Source organism: Eptatretus burgeri, chromosome 7 (genome assembly GCF_056783735.1).
Source record: "Eptatretus burgeri isolate ZD-2024b chromosome 7, Ebu_testis_v1, whole genome shotgun sequence".
Taxonomy (NCBI): domain Eukaryota; kingdom Metazoa; phylum Chordata; class Myxini; order Myxiniformes; family Myxinidae; genus Eptatretus; species Eptatretus burgeri.
In genome coordinates, this window is record NC_140967.1 from 33,430,329 (window position 1) to 33,446,750 (window position 16,422).

Here is a 16,422-nt window from a genome sequence, read left to right on the forward strand (position 1 = left end):
CATGTAGTGCCTTCAGAAAGTATTTACACCCCTCGACTTTTGTCACATTTTGTCACAGCCTGAATATAAAATGGATTGAATTTGAATTTTTTTTTTTTGTCACTGATCGACACAAAATACCCCATAATGTCAAAGTGAAATTTTGTTTTTTTTAGAAATTTCTACAAATTAAATAAAAATGAAAATCTGAAATGTCTTACGTCAATAAGTATTCAACCCCTTTGCTATAATACTCCCAATTGAGGTCAGGTACATCCAATTTCCTTTGATCATCTTTGAGATGTCTCCACAACTTGATTGGAGTCCACCTGTGGCCAATTCAATTGATTGGACATGATTTAGAAAGAAACACACCTTTCTATATAAGGTCCCACAGTTGACATTGCATGCGAGAGTAGAAACTCTACCATGAAGTCCAGGAAACTGTCCGTAGATCTCCGAGATAGAATTGTGAGGAGGCGTAGATCTGGGGAAGGGTATCAAACAATTTCTAATGTGTTGAAAGTTCCCAAGAGCACAGTGAGCTCCATCATTAGGAAATGGAAAGAATATGGAACCACCCAGACTCTTCCTAGAGCTGGCCATCTGACAAAACTGAGCAACCGGGCAAGAAGGACCTTGGTCAGGGAGGTGACCAAGAACCCATTGACCACTCTGACAGAACGACAGAGTTCCTTGGCTGAGATGGGAGAACCTGCCAGAAGGACAACAGTCTCTGCAGCAATTCACAAATCTAGGCTTCATGGGAGAATGGCCAGATGGAAGCCACTCCTGAGAAAAAGGCACATGACAGCATGCCTGGAATTTGCAAAAAAAGGCACATGATAAACTGAGAGCATGAGGCAAAAAATGTTGTGGTCTGATGAGATGAAAATTGAACTCTGGCCTGAATGCAAAGCGCTACATCTGGCAGAAACAGAGCACAGCTGATCACCCATCTAAAACCATCCGCACTATGAAGCGTGGTGGTGGCAGCATCATGCTATGGGGATGTATTTCAGTGGCTGGAACTTGGAGACTTGTAGGGAAAGAGGGAACTATGAATGGAGTCAAATACAGGCAAATATTTGAGGAGAACCTGCTTCAGAGTACAAAAGACTTGAGACTGTGGTGAAGATTTACATTCCACCAGGACAATGACCCCAAGCATACAACCAAAGCAACACCGGAATGGCTTCACAACAGGAACGTGAAAGTCGTTGAGTAACCTAGCCAAAGCCCAGACTTCAATCCCATTGAGAATCGATAGAAAGACTTGATTTCCGTTCAGCGATGCTTCCCATCCAACTTGACAGAGCTTAAGCAAATATGCAAGGAAGAATGAAAGAAAATCCCCAAATCCAGATGTGCAAAGCTGATACAGAAGACTTGAAGCTGTAATTTCTGCCAAAGTGGTTTGACAAAGTATTGACTTGAGGGGGGGGGGGGTGGGGGTTGAGTACTTATTGATTTCAGCTATTCATTTTTAATTGGTTTGTAAAAATTTCGAAAAACACTTTCGCTTAGTCATTGTGGAGTATTTTGTGTCGATTGATGACAAAAAATAAATTAAACTTAATCCATTTAAAATTCAGTCTGCAACACAACAAAAGGTGACAAAAGTCGAGGGGTGTGAATACTTTCTGAAGACACTCTATGTACCATTCCAATGAGTCCATGCACCAACCTGCCCACCACAACCTGTCTCGACGGAAATGCACACCTTAAGCCGCTGTCGCACCTTGACGATTTAGCCAGCGTATGCCGATTTATGAAAAATTTTTCTAAAACGCTGGCACACGTCGAATACGTTATGGGTACGTTTTGTATACGTTAAGAGCACGCTGAAAAACACTGCCATACGTCGTAGTACGCTGGCTTTAAACGTTGTACTTTTGGGTTGTCCTCAAATTTTTGCATGCTTGACATTTTACGACGTATGCCGGCGTATGACTCGCACGTTCCGCTACGCTGGCCATAAGTTGTAGGCACGTTACGCGATCGTTGACACACGTTACTTGTAAGTTACTCATAAGTCGAAACACGTGGAGGTAATGTTTAGCGTACCCGAAACTTATTTCTAACCTATGAGTAACGTTTTGTAAGCACGCTACACGAACGTTGTTCACACTTCACAACATGTTACTTGAAAAAGACGTAGACGTACTTGACGTCTTCAGGACGACAACAGAACTTAATGAACGCGTTTCTAACTTACAGATACCGTATAATGGCGTATTGGCAGCGATTAGGGGAATTGGTATATAAAAAGGGGCTTCGCAAGAGGAACCCGTCTTTTTTTTTTAGACTTCGTGGTGAGTACATGTCCATGTCATTCCGAGAGATGGAGGATACGGCAAGGCTGAGATGATAATACCTTCCTGTCCTCGAACATCAACATTTTTTCATCGAGTTGACACTGCACCAGCTGCGTGCCAATAGAGCCGGGAGAAGAAGACGTGAGCGGAGGAGAAGGAACTGGGTGAGACCATGGATCAGGAGGCGACGCCATTACGGCATATATGACCAGCTCATGGTGGAACTCCGGAACGAGGACCATGCATCCTTCATCAACTTCCTGCGAATGCCCCCAGCGATGTTCGACGAGCTGCTAGCCAGAGTGGGTCCAAGGATAACCAAGCATTATTATTAAATCATTTCAATAGTCCAGTGGAAGCGATTGAACTCGTTCAATGGAAACAATTTCAATTGCAGAGTACCAGCGTCCAAAAACAATAGGCGAGTGACAGCCATTTATTAAAAGTGAAGTTGCAGCCTATGAATAGAAAACCTCACGTAATCGTCGACGATACGCTGCCACGCTATGCATACGTTAGACTATCGTTGAGCATAGGTTGTGGACGCCTAAAACACGCTAATCAATCGTTGGAATAACTTATGTATAAGTTATCGAAGCGTTCTGTGTTCATTACTAGTACATTATGTATTTGTCCAAGTCGTTTTGAATACTTTTAAAACTGAAACAAAAAAATAGTTCATCGTGGGAATGAGAAAAAAAAAATTAGCCGAAAAGAACATCGAACAATGGTGCAAAGTAGTCTCCTATTCGTGGACGCAACGAGGATCCATCATCACCCACACCCTCCCCATCATACTCACCTACTACTACTGACATGGACATACTACTACTACCAATACTACTACTACTACTACCACCACGCTCACCTACTACTACTACTACTACTACTGATACTGATACTACTGACATTGACATCTACTCAACATGGAGTCTGGAACACTGACGGGTTCCTCTTGTGAAGCCCATTTGTATATACCAATTCCCCTAAACGCTGCCAAATCACCATTATACGGTAGATGTAAGTTGGAAGCATGTTCAGTAAGTTCTGTGGTCGTCCTGAAGACGTCAATCAAATTCGTCTACATACGACAATGTGCGTTTGAGATACGTTACACATAGGTTCAAAGTACACTACTCATAGGTTCAAAGCACGTTACTCATAGGTTAAAAATTAAGTTTCGGGTATGCTAAACATTACCTCGACGTGTTTCGACTTATGAGTAACTTACAAGTAATGTGTGTCCAACGTGTGTCAACGATCGCGGAGCGTGCAGAGAACTTATGCCAGCGTATGCGGAACTTGTGAGCCATACGTCAAGTACGTTGTAAAATTTTCAGCATGCTTGAAATTTCACCACGTACTAGACGTACCATGGAATATGACAGCGTACTTCCTCGTTTTTCAACGTGCTCCTAATATATACACAACTTACCCATACCATTCGACGTGTGCCAGCGTTTTACACACATTTTTCATCGGTCGGCATATGCTGGCTAAATCGTCAAGGTGTGACTGCGATGTTGACACTTCCAATTTTCAGGCAGTTATGATTTAAATCGGCGTGCGGCAGGTTTTTAACAGGCTATGCCACGAGTTCGTCGCCAATACGTGCAGCGCGCTATGCCTAAGTTAAACTATCGTTGGGCATAGGTTGTGAACGCCGACAACAGGCTAAGCATTCGTTGGTATAAGTTATCTATAACACAACGAAACGTTTTGTGCCCGTTACTAATATGTTATGCATACGACCAACATGTTATGAATATGACCAAAACTTTTTTTAAAAAACCTCAAAACTTCAGCGTACGCCAACGTTTTACATACATTTTTATACGTTGCCATTGCTGGCGAAAACGTCAAGGTGTGACAGCGCCTTTACATTCCGGCAGTGAATAAATTAAATTTTATTTTAAATTTTATCAAATCTTTGGCATAAATCAAATAAATCACATAATGACAATTCAATCTGTGGCAATAAAAATATGCCAAAACAAGGATCTATTGCGAGAGCTTAATCTATCGTGACAAAAACTATTTCTCTTACATTTTTCCCCTATTAACTTGACAATGTCCCCATGTCAGCGGACAGTCGAAATGAAGAAAACCAAGAAGTAACAGGATCAAAGACCTCAGCCTGAGGCTTATCCCTGGGAACCTCAGCTCCCACACTGTGTAGTAACATCTGTGGTCGGATTCCTCTCATCAAGCGAGAAGATCTTCTAAGGGACTCGGTCATTCTGTCAATTGGTAATGTGGTAGGCTACTTTGGACTGTCTTCCTTAACCCTTTACTTGACCCTCCACTGCCGGTGCATCACCATGAACGGTAAAGTCCACATGAGGAGCGCTTTCATTTTCACGTTGTGCAGGGAAATAAGGCACATAAACCCAAACAGTGTCTTCTTGCTGAAAAACATGTTATTTGTGTTGTCACCATTCCTAGTCATACTCCTTTTGAGGACATTCATAGGAAACGTACAAGGCTTTAACCAATTTCTGTGGACAACTTTGCCTTTGCCAAATACCCCTCTTGCGACATATCCGGAATACAGGAATCTCAGAATTTGTCTGGTCAATTACCAAGTTTGGTTCAGGTTACCATCTATCCTGGATCTTGTTGCACCCCCTGGGTTTGTGATTCCTCAGTTAAACTTGGTCCCCAAATTTAATCGGTACACCTGGTGCTACCCAGTCATGAATCCTTTTGCCAGCCTCTTGTGAGCGTTCCTTGGCTAAAACACATGCCGTGTTTAACTGGTCAAACTTGGCACCCGGATAATGAATGATGGCTTCCATATGCACGTCATTTGTTTTTCGAGATCAGATCTAAGATGGCCGACTGGTGGCCATTTTGTTACTGAAATGTGTCCCCGACCATTTCTCACACACGCAATGTCCAATTTTGTTCAAACTTGGCACAAGCACAGCACATGATGACAAACACGTGCAACCCACTTTATTCTGTGATCTGAACAAAGATGGCCACTGGGAGACTGGCAGCCATTTTAGTTGCACTTAAATATGGGCTCGCCTTTCAACTTTGTGCAGCTGTTACAGGTTGGTATGAATCTTAAATAATTTGAAATGCTAAGGTGTTCTGTGTAAAAAGCAACTTTAATGAAATATAAAGATGCTTGGTACTACAAAACTTCAATATAGACATAAACAGAGACATTTGAAGGACATTACCATTAAAAATGACGAAATAGAAAACCACATAGCTTTTCGTTGTCATCTCTTCAGGTGAAATTCGCACAAAGTGTATGAGGTAAGGAAGAAGAACAGTCTAATAGACACCTATCAATAAAGTCAAATCTGATTGGATGTTCTCTTCTGATGAGTAATCATCTTTTTCATTTTTTGAGAAACAGGTACTTACGTCCACAGGTGGAGCAGTTAAACAACTTGGTTTGTTTACATGGAAAATGTAGGACGACAGGCAAATTGACCATGACATATCTCCAGGCCTGTCTCCACCATAAGGTCGTTCCTGTGTTTATTCAGAAAATAATTCAACATTCCAGAATGAGATTAAGTCCTTCTGTTGAGTGCATGTTTTTGCAGGATGAACTTGGGAGAACACAACGTCGATCCTTGGGTCTACGTCATGCTTTGCGAACAGAGTGGCGGCTTGCACGGGAATTTTTGTCCTCTGACATGGTACGCCTGTGTAGATATATAGCAAAGACTGATGACCATGTCGAATTGGCTGCAAGACAGAGAAACGATCGAAACATTGATCGTTTCAAGGTGAAACGTTTTGGTACTATCATTCGTGATTCTTCAAAGCATGTTCTCAATTTGTCGGACGAGGTTTCTCCAGCTGCATAAACGTGGTGAACTGTCAAGGGAATATTGTAAGAGGATCCAGCTGGGAGGCTCCCTTCATCCGAAAATGTAGGGTCTACCAAACATTCACAAGCAGAATGTTCTACTGTGACCAATTCTGTCCATGGTCAGCTCTGCACAGCATCAACTGGCGAAATGGCTGGGAGAGTTACTGCAATTAGTGCTCAAGTCGGCCTCCAGGTTTGTCTTCAAAGATTCTTTCACTTTTGCTGATGCCAGAAGGGAGATGTGTCCAACTGGTTTGGAGAAAGTGTTCTTTTTTGATATTGATCGCCTGTTTACAAATGTCCCTTTGACAGAGACCATTAATATATGCACACATTTGCAATATCACATGAAACTTTAGCATCCACCAATTTCTGAATATGTCTTTGTGGAATTGATGAACATGGCTAAAGGAGATGTGAAGTTTAGCTTTAATAACATTTTGTTCATCCAAATTGATGCGATGGCCATGGGTTCTCCTTTGGGCCCAATGTTAGCAAACATTTTTGTTGGCTATCAAGAACTGCAGAAGTTGACCAAATTGCAGGTATCTCAATCCCCAATCTTATGCTTATAGATATGTGGATGACATGTTTTGCCTGTATGAATCTCGTGAAGTCTGTGACTGCTTCTTGAATGAATTGAATTCTCTTCATCCTGCCCTCAAGTTCATGACCCAATTGGAACGTTCTGGTTGCTTACCCTTTCTGGACGTCATGGAAGAGAGATCTGCATCATGGTTTACCATATCCATCTCTAGAAAGCCCACTTTCACCTGCCAGTATACTTGAAGGGATTCTTCTAGTTCAACGAGACACAAGGTTGGTGAGTCGAGCTTTGAGGATATGTTCCAATTCCAAGCTTCAGACAGAGATGGACAAGATTGCCGGCATCCTCAGTGAGAATGGATATCCTGAGTATATCATCAGGAGGTTAATGCGCAAATTCCTCACTGCTATAGATGAACAGAAGAAGGGTCCTGAAAAGTGCCTGGTCTACATCGAGAATCCTTGGAAAGGGAAAATGCCGCTAAGATATGAGGAACAAATCAAAAGATGCGTCTCAAACACGTATCTGGCTGTTAATCCAAGAGTGATTTTCACCTCTCAGTCTCGACGTCTGATTCCTGCAGTTAAGAAGGATGTTCTGCCTGCCTCAAAACTTAGTAATATTATTTCCGAGTTCAAGTGCCGGTGTGATGCTCAGTATGTAGGCAGAACTACAAGTGCCGTGTGATGCTGGGTATGAAGGCAGAATCAAAGAGCACGTCCCTTTCTCCATCAAGAAAAACACTATTGGTATACAAATGCAGCCAGTAAGTGCCTGTAGGAAAGTCCCAGCATCAATCCCAACGTCGTGTGTATCTGCTATTGGACAGCATTTGATTGAGAATGCAAACTGTGCTGAACAGTATAAAGTGGATGCATTCAAAATATTGGGTAGAGGACGAAGTATAACACCTCTCCAAATGCTAGAAGTGACATTTATCTATTCCATGGACAATATGTTATGTCGGCAAAAAGAGTTTGACCACTCGCTTTGCTTATTTGGGCAAAGATGAAGAGGAAAACAAACTCATCTCACAATCACAGATATTGATGAAGCGGATTCTGCAACAGCCTTAGGTGCCCCGATTCAGATTCTGCAACCTCCAATGGAGAGCTGAACACTTAACAGGCTTCTCCCACCTAGACCGGTGGGAGCTGATGACGCATCAGAAAAAAGCATCCAATCGGAATTGACTTTGTTGATAGGTGTCTATTAGACTGTCAGGTCAGGTATGGGAGCATGTGCCAAAACAGCGCGTCGCTACGTCCACTTTCCGCCGGTACTCCAGGGACCTCCGTCTGGCCATCCACCAGGCAGATGCCAGACCCATCCCCATCTCCTTGAGATGCTGGTCAACCTGCTGCAACCACAAGGCATGTGGTCGGCCCATTGGCTTCCTCCACTCACGAGACCCCCTCGCTGAGAGAATCTGGTGAGCAGGATCAGCGTCAGGAAAACGAGCCACGTGTCCATACAGCCGCAACTGACGCTCAAGGACTATGCAGGTAACAAATCTCATCCGAGTCTCTCTCAGCAACCGCTCGTTGAACACAAAATCTGACCAGCGATAGCCAAGGATTCTCCGAAGAGACCTGGTACCAAAGGAATTAAGTCTCCGTCTCAGATCCTTGGTCAGAGTCCAAGTCTCGCATCCATAGAGCAAGACTGGAAGCACCAAGGACTTGAAGACTCAGACTTTCGTCCTCCCGCACAGGCACCGGCAGCACCACAACCCATGATCCAGTGAATCCATGACTCCGCAGGCCCGACCCAGACGTCTATTGACCTCTGGCTCACAGCCAGCAGTGACATGAATATCACTGCCAAGGTAAGTGAATCTCTCCACGACCTCAACATCCTCACCACAAACAGACACAGACAGGACAGCAGCATCCAAGATGTCATTGAAAGCCTGGATCTTAGTTTTGACCCAAGAAACCCATAATCCCAGCGGCTCTGACTCCCCATTCAGCACCTCGAGGGCCCCCAAGAGGATGTCTAAAGTCTCCGCAAAGATGACTGCATCATCTGCAAAATCAAGGTCCAAGATCTTGACATTCCCAAACGATGCACCGCAGCTTGATCTCTCAGACATCCTACCTAAAATCCAGTCCATACAAGTACTGAAAAGTGTGGGGGCCAGTACACACCCCTGACGAACTCCAGTAACAACTGGAAAAAGTCAGAGATGGTACCACCACATTTCACAGCACTCTCAGTACCAGAGTAGAGTTCAGACATCAGATCGATCAGTTTTGGTGGCACCCTACAAAGACCAAGAATCCTCCAGAGGGCATCCCAATTCACTGAATCGAACACTTTACAGAGATCAACATAGGCTGCAAGCAGCCCCTGCCGACACTCTCGTCTGCGTTCGGCGAGGAAACGAAGAGCAAGGATACGGTCAATCGTTGACCTCTTTGGTGTAAAGCCTGACTGCTCTGGACGCTGGTGCTCAAGCAGATGGTGGCGAACTCTATCAATAATTATCCGAGCAAAGACCTTGCCCGGCACTGAGAGCAGCGTCACCCCTCTGTAGTTGTTGCAGTCTTGGCGATCACCCTTCCCTTTCCAGAGAGGGACAACAAAGCCCCTCTTCCAATCAGTTGGGATGATGCCTGTGTTCCAAGCAGAGCACAAAACTGCATGCAACGACACGAGTGCAGCATTTCCACCAGCCTTGAGAAGTTCAGCATGGATGCCACAGATCCCTGGAGCTTTACCCCGTTTCAACCGGTTCACCGCAGCCCGTATTTCCACAAGCGAAGGTGGACCACAGTTGATTGGAGGGTCAGCAACAGGGATTGTAACACCCTTGACGTCCAACTCGACAGCTGGGGGATCAGCCTGGTACAACCGCTCAAAGTAACCGGCCCAGCGGGCCTTCACTTCAGACTCCTCTGTCAAGAGCCCACCACCCTCTGCTCTAACTGCAGTGCTCCAAAGGATGGGCTTGGATGAACACAATGCACGAATTACCCTGTAAGCGGGACGAGAATCACCTGTCCACAGGTGATGATCTACCCCCTCACAGATTCCTCGCACATAGGCCTCCTTGTCCACCCTCAGTGCACGTACAGTTTTACGCCTCAGCTCCCTGAACAGCTCAGCTCTGCCATTCAGCCTGGCCCTGCGACTCTGGTCAATGGTATCCAGTGTCCCTTGAGAGACAAAATTCTTCTTTGCCCTGCGGTGAGTTCCAAGACATCCACCGGCAACATCAAGGACGGTGGTCTTGAAGGCACTCCACAACACTTCAGCACCCCCCAAAGCACCCAGACCCCCCCAAATGTCCACTCAGCCTGTTCGCAAACTCCTCAGCTACTCTCTCATCCTTGAGCTTGCCAACATCCAGCCTGGGCTGGGATGGTACCATTCTCAGGATTTAAGGTGCAGCTTTAGAGTTGCTACAACAAGCCGGTGATCAGTATTGAGGAACTGAGCACTCCGGTAGACCCTGCAGTTCTGTATCATCCTCCAGCGACCGTCAACGAGGACATGGTCAATCTCCTTTGCCACACTGCCAGCGTTGGAATACCAAGTCCAGCGATGAGCTTGTGGGTGTTGAAACCATGAACCAGCCACCCTAAGTCCATGACTTCTTGCAAAGTCAAGGAAATTAGTGCCATTCTGGTTCATAGTTCCTGACCCATGGGGACCAACACACACCTCATAACCATCCCTATCAGTTCCAGTTGATGCATTGAAATCCCAAGTCTAGAAGTGTATCTCGTCTGGGGCACTAATCAACCACAGACTCGAGTGTGGCGTAGAATGTGTCCTTCACGGTGAGGTCACTCGCCTCAGTCGGAGCATAGACAGAGACCAGGGAAATGACAACGAAGGAGTGATGAATCCTTAGTCTCATAATACGCTCGTTGACCGGTGTTACCTCGATTATCATTGAGGTTAGCTTATTGGACACAGCTACAGCAACTCCTTGAGTATGGTAACCATCACAGCGACCAGACCAATAGTAGGTGTAACCACCCACCATTATCTCGCCGCAATCCGGTCTCCAAACCTCAGAGAGTGCTGCAATACCGATGTCCAAACGCTTGAGCTCAGATGATAACAGAGACAGGTGATCATCCTCTCTTGGGGATAGGACATTCCAGGCACCCACTTGAAGGGACCGCCTCAGGTTAACCCAAGGACATCGCTGTCTGGTGGACGACACCTCAGCACCACTCCGACACACTCTCCTGCAATCGGACCCAGGGATGTTACCCCGTGGTTTCCCTCCTTTCATCAAAGATTGGGGGTCATGAAGGCTTTGCCCCAATCCCATCATCCCGTGAGCTGCCCTGTGAAGGGAAGCTGCACAGGAGGTACTCCCACGGAGTGGGTTTTCAGATTTTTTTGCGTTTTTGTGTTTTGCAGAATGAAGGGTTTTACGGTGGCCGGAGTGCAAATCCTGCCACCAACCTCCTAATTAAAAGTAACCCAACTACAGGAGGACGTCCGCAGACACAGTTGGGCACTAGACATGGATGGCCGTTGGCTCACAAGGAACCCCTCCGCCCTTTGACAGGTTTTGTTTTTAATCCTGCTGGGTGTCCATATCCAAACACCCTCCTCACCAGAAAACCTGGTGGGGGAGACGGTTTAGTCGCCGACAACCCGACCATGGAACAGGTTAGTACAGGTTTACATGGTACCTGTAGCAGGTCACAGATCTAACCTGACCTGACATAAGACTGTGCTTCTTCCTTACCTCATTCACTTTGTGTGAATTTCACTTGAAGAGAGCATAATGAAAAGTTTTGTGGTTTTCTTTTTAGTCTGTTTTCTGGTAATGTCCTTTAAATGTTTCTGTTTATGCCTATACTTAATGAAATAAGTATTGTCGGTCCTGGGGGAAAGGATACGTTCAGACAGCTGAATGCGTCAGTGGCATCTCAGTCCTGTAATGGATTGTCAACAGAACTTTGAGAATAACTTTTGTTGAAGCTACAACATTCCAGTAACACGACAGCTACACACCTACATTGGACGGAAATGGACTGGGTGAAAGATTTGTAATGGAATACGATGCTCTGAGCCAATGATCAAGTTTTGGTCAGTGTTGGAATCCAGACTGCCACCTGGTTTCGGAGTTGACCTTGTGTCATTACAATACAAGGTGAGCGGTGAGCATTCGATAGCAGAGCAGGATGTGAGAGGTGGACCAGAGATCCAGCTCCAGCAGAGTGCAGGGCCATTGGAGCGGCTGAGTGCAGTCAAGTTTGTTTTTCCAAAGCGAGCTGTACACGGCAGGGGCGGGCTGGGATGGCTTTGTGAGCTTTGTACCATAGTGCGCACATTGAAAACAGACCCAAGTGTAACCCATTGCACCTTCGCGGGTGTGGGTTCTTCCTGCTGGCCGACTGGTTGAGTTCACGAGGAAACAACGCAACACTGAGGGTGTCATCCATGCTGACATTCCATTCCGCCAACTTCTCTGGGAATCTCGTATCAAGGTCACCCCACCCTCCGTCTCACGGCACAGCATGGATAGGGCCCAGCGTGATCCCTTACTGACAGGAAATTCACCTGCAGGGTTCGCTCACCACACACGGCTAGCCTTTCACCAACTGCACGCCATGAGCATCTGTATGCCGTCTGGTGCTTTCACGCTTGCTTCGAAAGTGCGCGAGAATGACTGATTCACAGCACGTATCTTGTCAAAGTGTTGCATTTTTTTGAAAAACCCATGAGTGAAAAGTTGCCTCTCTAAGAGTTGTGGGAATATATACCAGAGAGTTGGTGTCAAAGCCACCCAATGCTCGCCTGTTTATACATTTATGGTTTTTAAAAGATTAGTCTAATAATATTTTTTTAAAGCATTGCAGTGAAATCTGATCCAAATAATTTTAAAGCAATATATGTATTTGTATATTGTAATCAGTAAAAAATAGTGTGGTACATAAAAACATTATAAAGGAAATAACTTGCACCAAAAACTTTAACATTTTCACGCTGACGCTGACGCTCACGCCGGGGGTATCGCTATAGCTCTCTGTTCTTCGAACAGGCGAGCTAAAAACTGCATTTAAACATATGTGTGTAACTGAGTAAGTATTAAAAGCATTGAACATGACTTGTATTCCTGTGGGGAATTTTACAGATTTTGAGGGCTGGTGATGAATCATTGTGATGGAATCTTATGGAATGATATTAGCACTTGAACCATAGACAGTAGGAATTAATAAGTTGCATTTTAATTATCCTTCTGTTTCATGTTTGTGCACTGGTGTCACCTGGTTACCAGCAGACAGAAACGTTTAGAGTGATCGTGTTAATTGTTTACCGTGCTCCCCTCCGGGTACTTGCGGGACACTTACCCTCAGGTACGGAGACCGAGCGTCACAGCAAAATTCCTAAAACAACGGGGGCTATGACATTTTATGTCTTATACAGGATTACATATAGGTTGGTACCACAGACATTCTTGAGATATTTTAACGCTCTAAATCAATCAATACAAATTAAGTCTTCACCGCTCCAACGAGTCTACGCATCGACCTGCTTGCCACAACCTGTCTCGATGGAAGCCAGGACGGAAGTGCACGCCTTACATTCCGGTGGCAAGTAAATTATATTTTACTTTCCATTTTATCGACTCTTTGGCATAAATCACAAAATGTCAATTCAATCTATGTGGCAAGAAAAACATGTCAAAACTAGAAGGGCACTCGGTAGAGCGCATACATACCTCCGCCACGTAATGCATGATCCACGAGAACATATCGGGCCCAATACATTTTTGAAATATCATGCTATACCAGCAATTCTTAACCTGGGGTGGATTTCTCCCTGGAGGAAAATTTTTGGATTTCAGGGGGGAAATTATTTTTTAGGTTGAACAATTTTCAAACTATTTATTGCGTTGAATACGTCATCCGAATACGCTTCCCAGGCGATGAAAAATTAATACTGATTTTAGGAATGCTAATGTTAAAATAATATAAGACTGTTAATGTTATGCAATAAATTGTGTATCAATATTTTAATGAAAATATTTATTGGAATAATTTTTTGAATAAATTTTAGTTTTTAAAATTAATTTACTGTTTATAATGAGGTGGGGGGGAAATATTATTCAGCAATTTCAAAGGGGGAAACAATACTAAAAACGTTAAGAATCCCTGTGCCATATAGTGCTATATCGTTTTTGGTCCGATCTCTCAATGGTGAAGAATCACTTAAAAAATTAAATCAACCTCGTATCCAGATCCGGTTTCAGATTTTCACCAAAATCGAATCAATTCAGCCTTGCCACACATCCAACCGGTCCATCCAACCGGTCCATCCAACCAAGGTTCGTCCGAATCCGTCCACAACTTTTTGAGATATTGTGCTATATATCAGTTGAGCACAAACTCTCAATTGTGAAAAATCACTGAAAAACTTCTCATAGCCGGATCTGAACACTGTACAGATCCTGTACACAAACAGAAAAAAGACAGACAGACAGAAAGGGGTGAAAACATAACCTCCTTTACCTTTGGTGGCAGAGGTAACAACAATATATCACGAAACCTAAAACTAGTCATCTTCTTGCTTAATGAAGCTATGTTAGTGGCCTTGTAGTTTTTTTAGCACACCTATTTTTCTCTCTCTCTCTTCAAGAGTGAGGCTTCTGCAATGTTCCTCCTGCCCTCTTACCTCTTTACCCAGCTCCTCCATTCTTTCATACCCCCATTCTCCATTGTCTCGAGTTCTTCCCAACAGGATTTCCGGTCTGCTTGCCCACCACCAGCTCGACTCTGACACATCCACCACTGAGCTTTATTACACTGGACAAGACCCTGTTCTCAGCGTTCTCTGACATTTCCTCTACTTGTGCTGTGGTGCACCCGTTTAATGTCATCACACTGTTTTTCCTTTGCTCAATTTTGTCCTTTGATCCATTGTCCCCTGTTGTGCACTTCAATCAGCCTCGATTCCTGAATTTAAAAACAATTATGATTGGAAGAGTTGTTTCTGGCAGCCTTTGAAACTGCTATTATCATTGGAAATTGAACCCACAACATTTTAGATGCCTTGCTGTAATATTGAAACCGATCCTGCCACCTACCCCTCTATAATTATTGATACAATGCTATTTAACCTTTATTTTACTACTGAACAACAGAGGTGAGGGCAATGTACTTTACCAACTTAAAATATCTCACAAATGTACAATTTATGAACTGGAATAAAATTGAGTAAAACCTCCCCTTCCCCTTCTCACCCTTCTCCCCTTCTCCCCTTCCAACCTCTCCATCATATTAAAGAAATAAACCATACCATCATAGAAGTGATACAAATTGGACGGATCGCCATTGCGAAGTTGGATGAAGATCACTATGATATCACGGAAGAGCAATTGAAGAAAGGGAACCTGTCGATGTCTCTCTACAATCCAACAATCAAAGATTCTGGGACGTACACTTGCAATGTTAGGATCAATGAAGAAAGGAAAATCATAGCAAGTATTGAAGTTCATGTTCCGGGTATGTACACAATCTCATTTCTGCACAATGAAATAGAATTTCAGTCTTGGATATTGCCCAAAACAGAATTGTACTGTAAGCTGTCATCTATTAGCAAATACGTATAATTACACTACAAGCGAAACAGAATATGTCCATTGTCCAGCTATAAGTTGTCATCCCAATGTATCAGTATCACAGGAATGGTGATTCATCCATGTGTGTGCCGTCCCGTGGATGGACGTTAAACTGGGCATCCTATCTGCCGGTATTAGTTGGTGGAAGTTGAAGATCCCATGGTGTCCTTCACGAAGAGTATGCGAGCTATTGCCAGCACGATAAATAACTATTTACTTGTTACCTTCCAGTTTCAAATTCCTTCTCCTTTAGTCAAGTATCCTGCATGGGAGTGGCAATTCATGAAGAATTGTAACCTTTGTGAAAGAAACTGTTTTGGCAGAACCGACAATGATGGTGGGGCAGTGACAAATATCCCATCGGGCATACTGTATGTCCGTTTCATCGACAATTTTTTCCCTCAACAGAAGCGAGGGATTTGGTGCGGCCCGTTTGTTACTTGTGAAAAGCGAAGATTTTTCAAGTATATTGGTTGGTCGTGTGCGTTATTCTGTCTGTATATCAATCGCATACAAGTCACAATTTTTAACCGATCTTCAGGAAATTTAACAAAATGGTGTAGTTGGTTATAAACATGAACATTCTTGATTTTGAGGTCAAAAGATCCACCACATAGGCCAAAGGTCAACAACTTAGTTGCAATTTCTAAATTCCTCAATTTTCATCTGATTGACTTGAAATTTGAAGAGGATTTTCATGTCTCAGGTCACTGAATTCAACCACTAATTATTTTGAGTTCAACATCGGCCAAAAGGTCGACATTGGTCAAAGGTCAACAAGTTAGTTGCAATTTCTAAAATTCTCAATTTTCATCTGATTGACTTGAAATTTGAAGAGGATTTTCATGTCTCAGTCACTTATCAGGTCACTGGATTCAATCACCAATTATTTTTATGATCCAATTTGTTTTAGGGATTCGCAAGCATCATGCTCTGGACGACGTCGTTCTTGTTAATCTTGCCGAAATTTTCGGCAAGATTGTATCGGTCGGTAAGTTAGTTTGTTTGTTTATTTATTTATTTGTTTGTTTATTTGTTTGTTTGTCACTTTGTTTCATAAAAGTGTTTGTCGTCGCCTATTTTTCACCTTTAAATCACTCTGTAGAGCGCAATTCTCATTGAAAACTCTTGTGGTTACACATAT

The 16,422-nt window shown here is 43.7% G+C and overlaps 1 protein-coding gene across 2 annotated transcripts in view; it reads left to right on the plus strand.

The window, feature by feature from the left end:
- The window catches only part of LOC147022986 (uncharacterized), a 52,082-nt gene that overhangs the window by 10,004 nt on the left and 25,656 nt on the right, over nt 1-16,422 (plus strand). The window contains exon 5 of one of the 2 annotated variants that reach the window (XM_085887988.1): nt 14,944-15,162. The exons of the other annotated variant lie outside the window; for it this stretch is intronic. Within the exon in view, the coding sequence (XP_085744114.1) occupies nt 14,944-15,162 (219 nt within the window). The remainder of the gene's footprint in view (nt 1-14,943; nt 15,163-16,422) is intronic. 2 annotated transcript variants of the gene reach the window in all.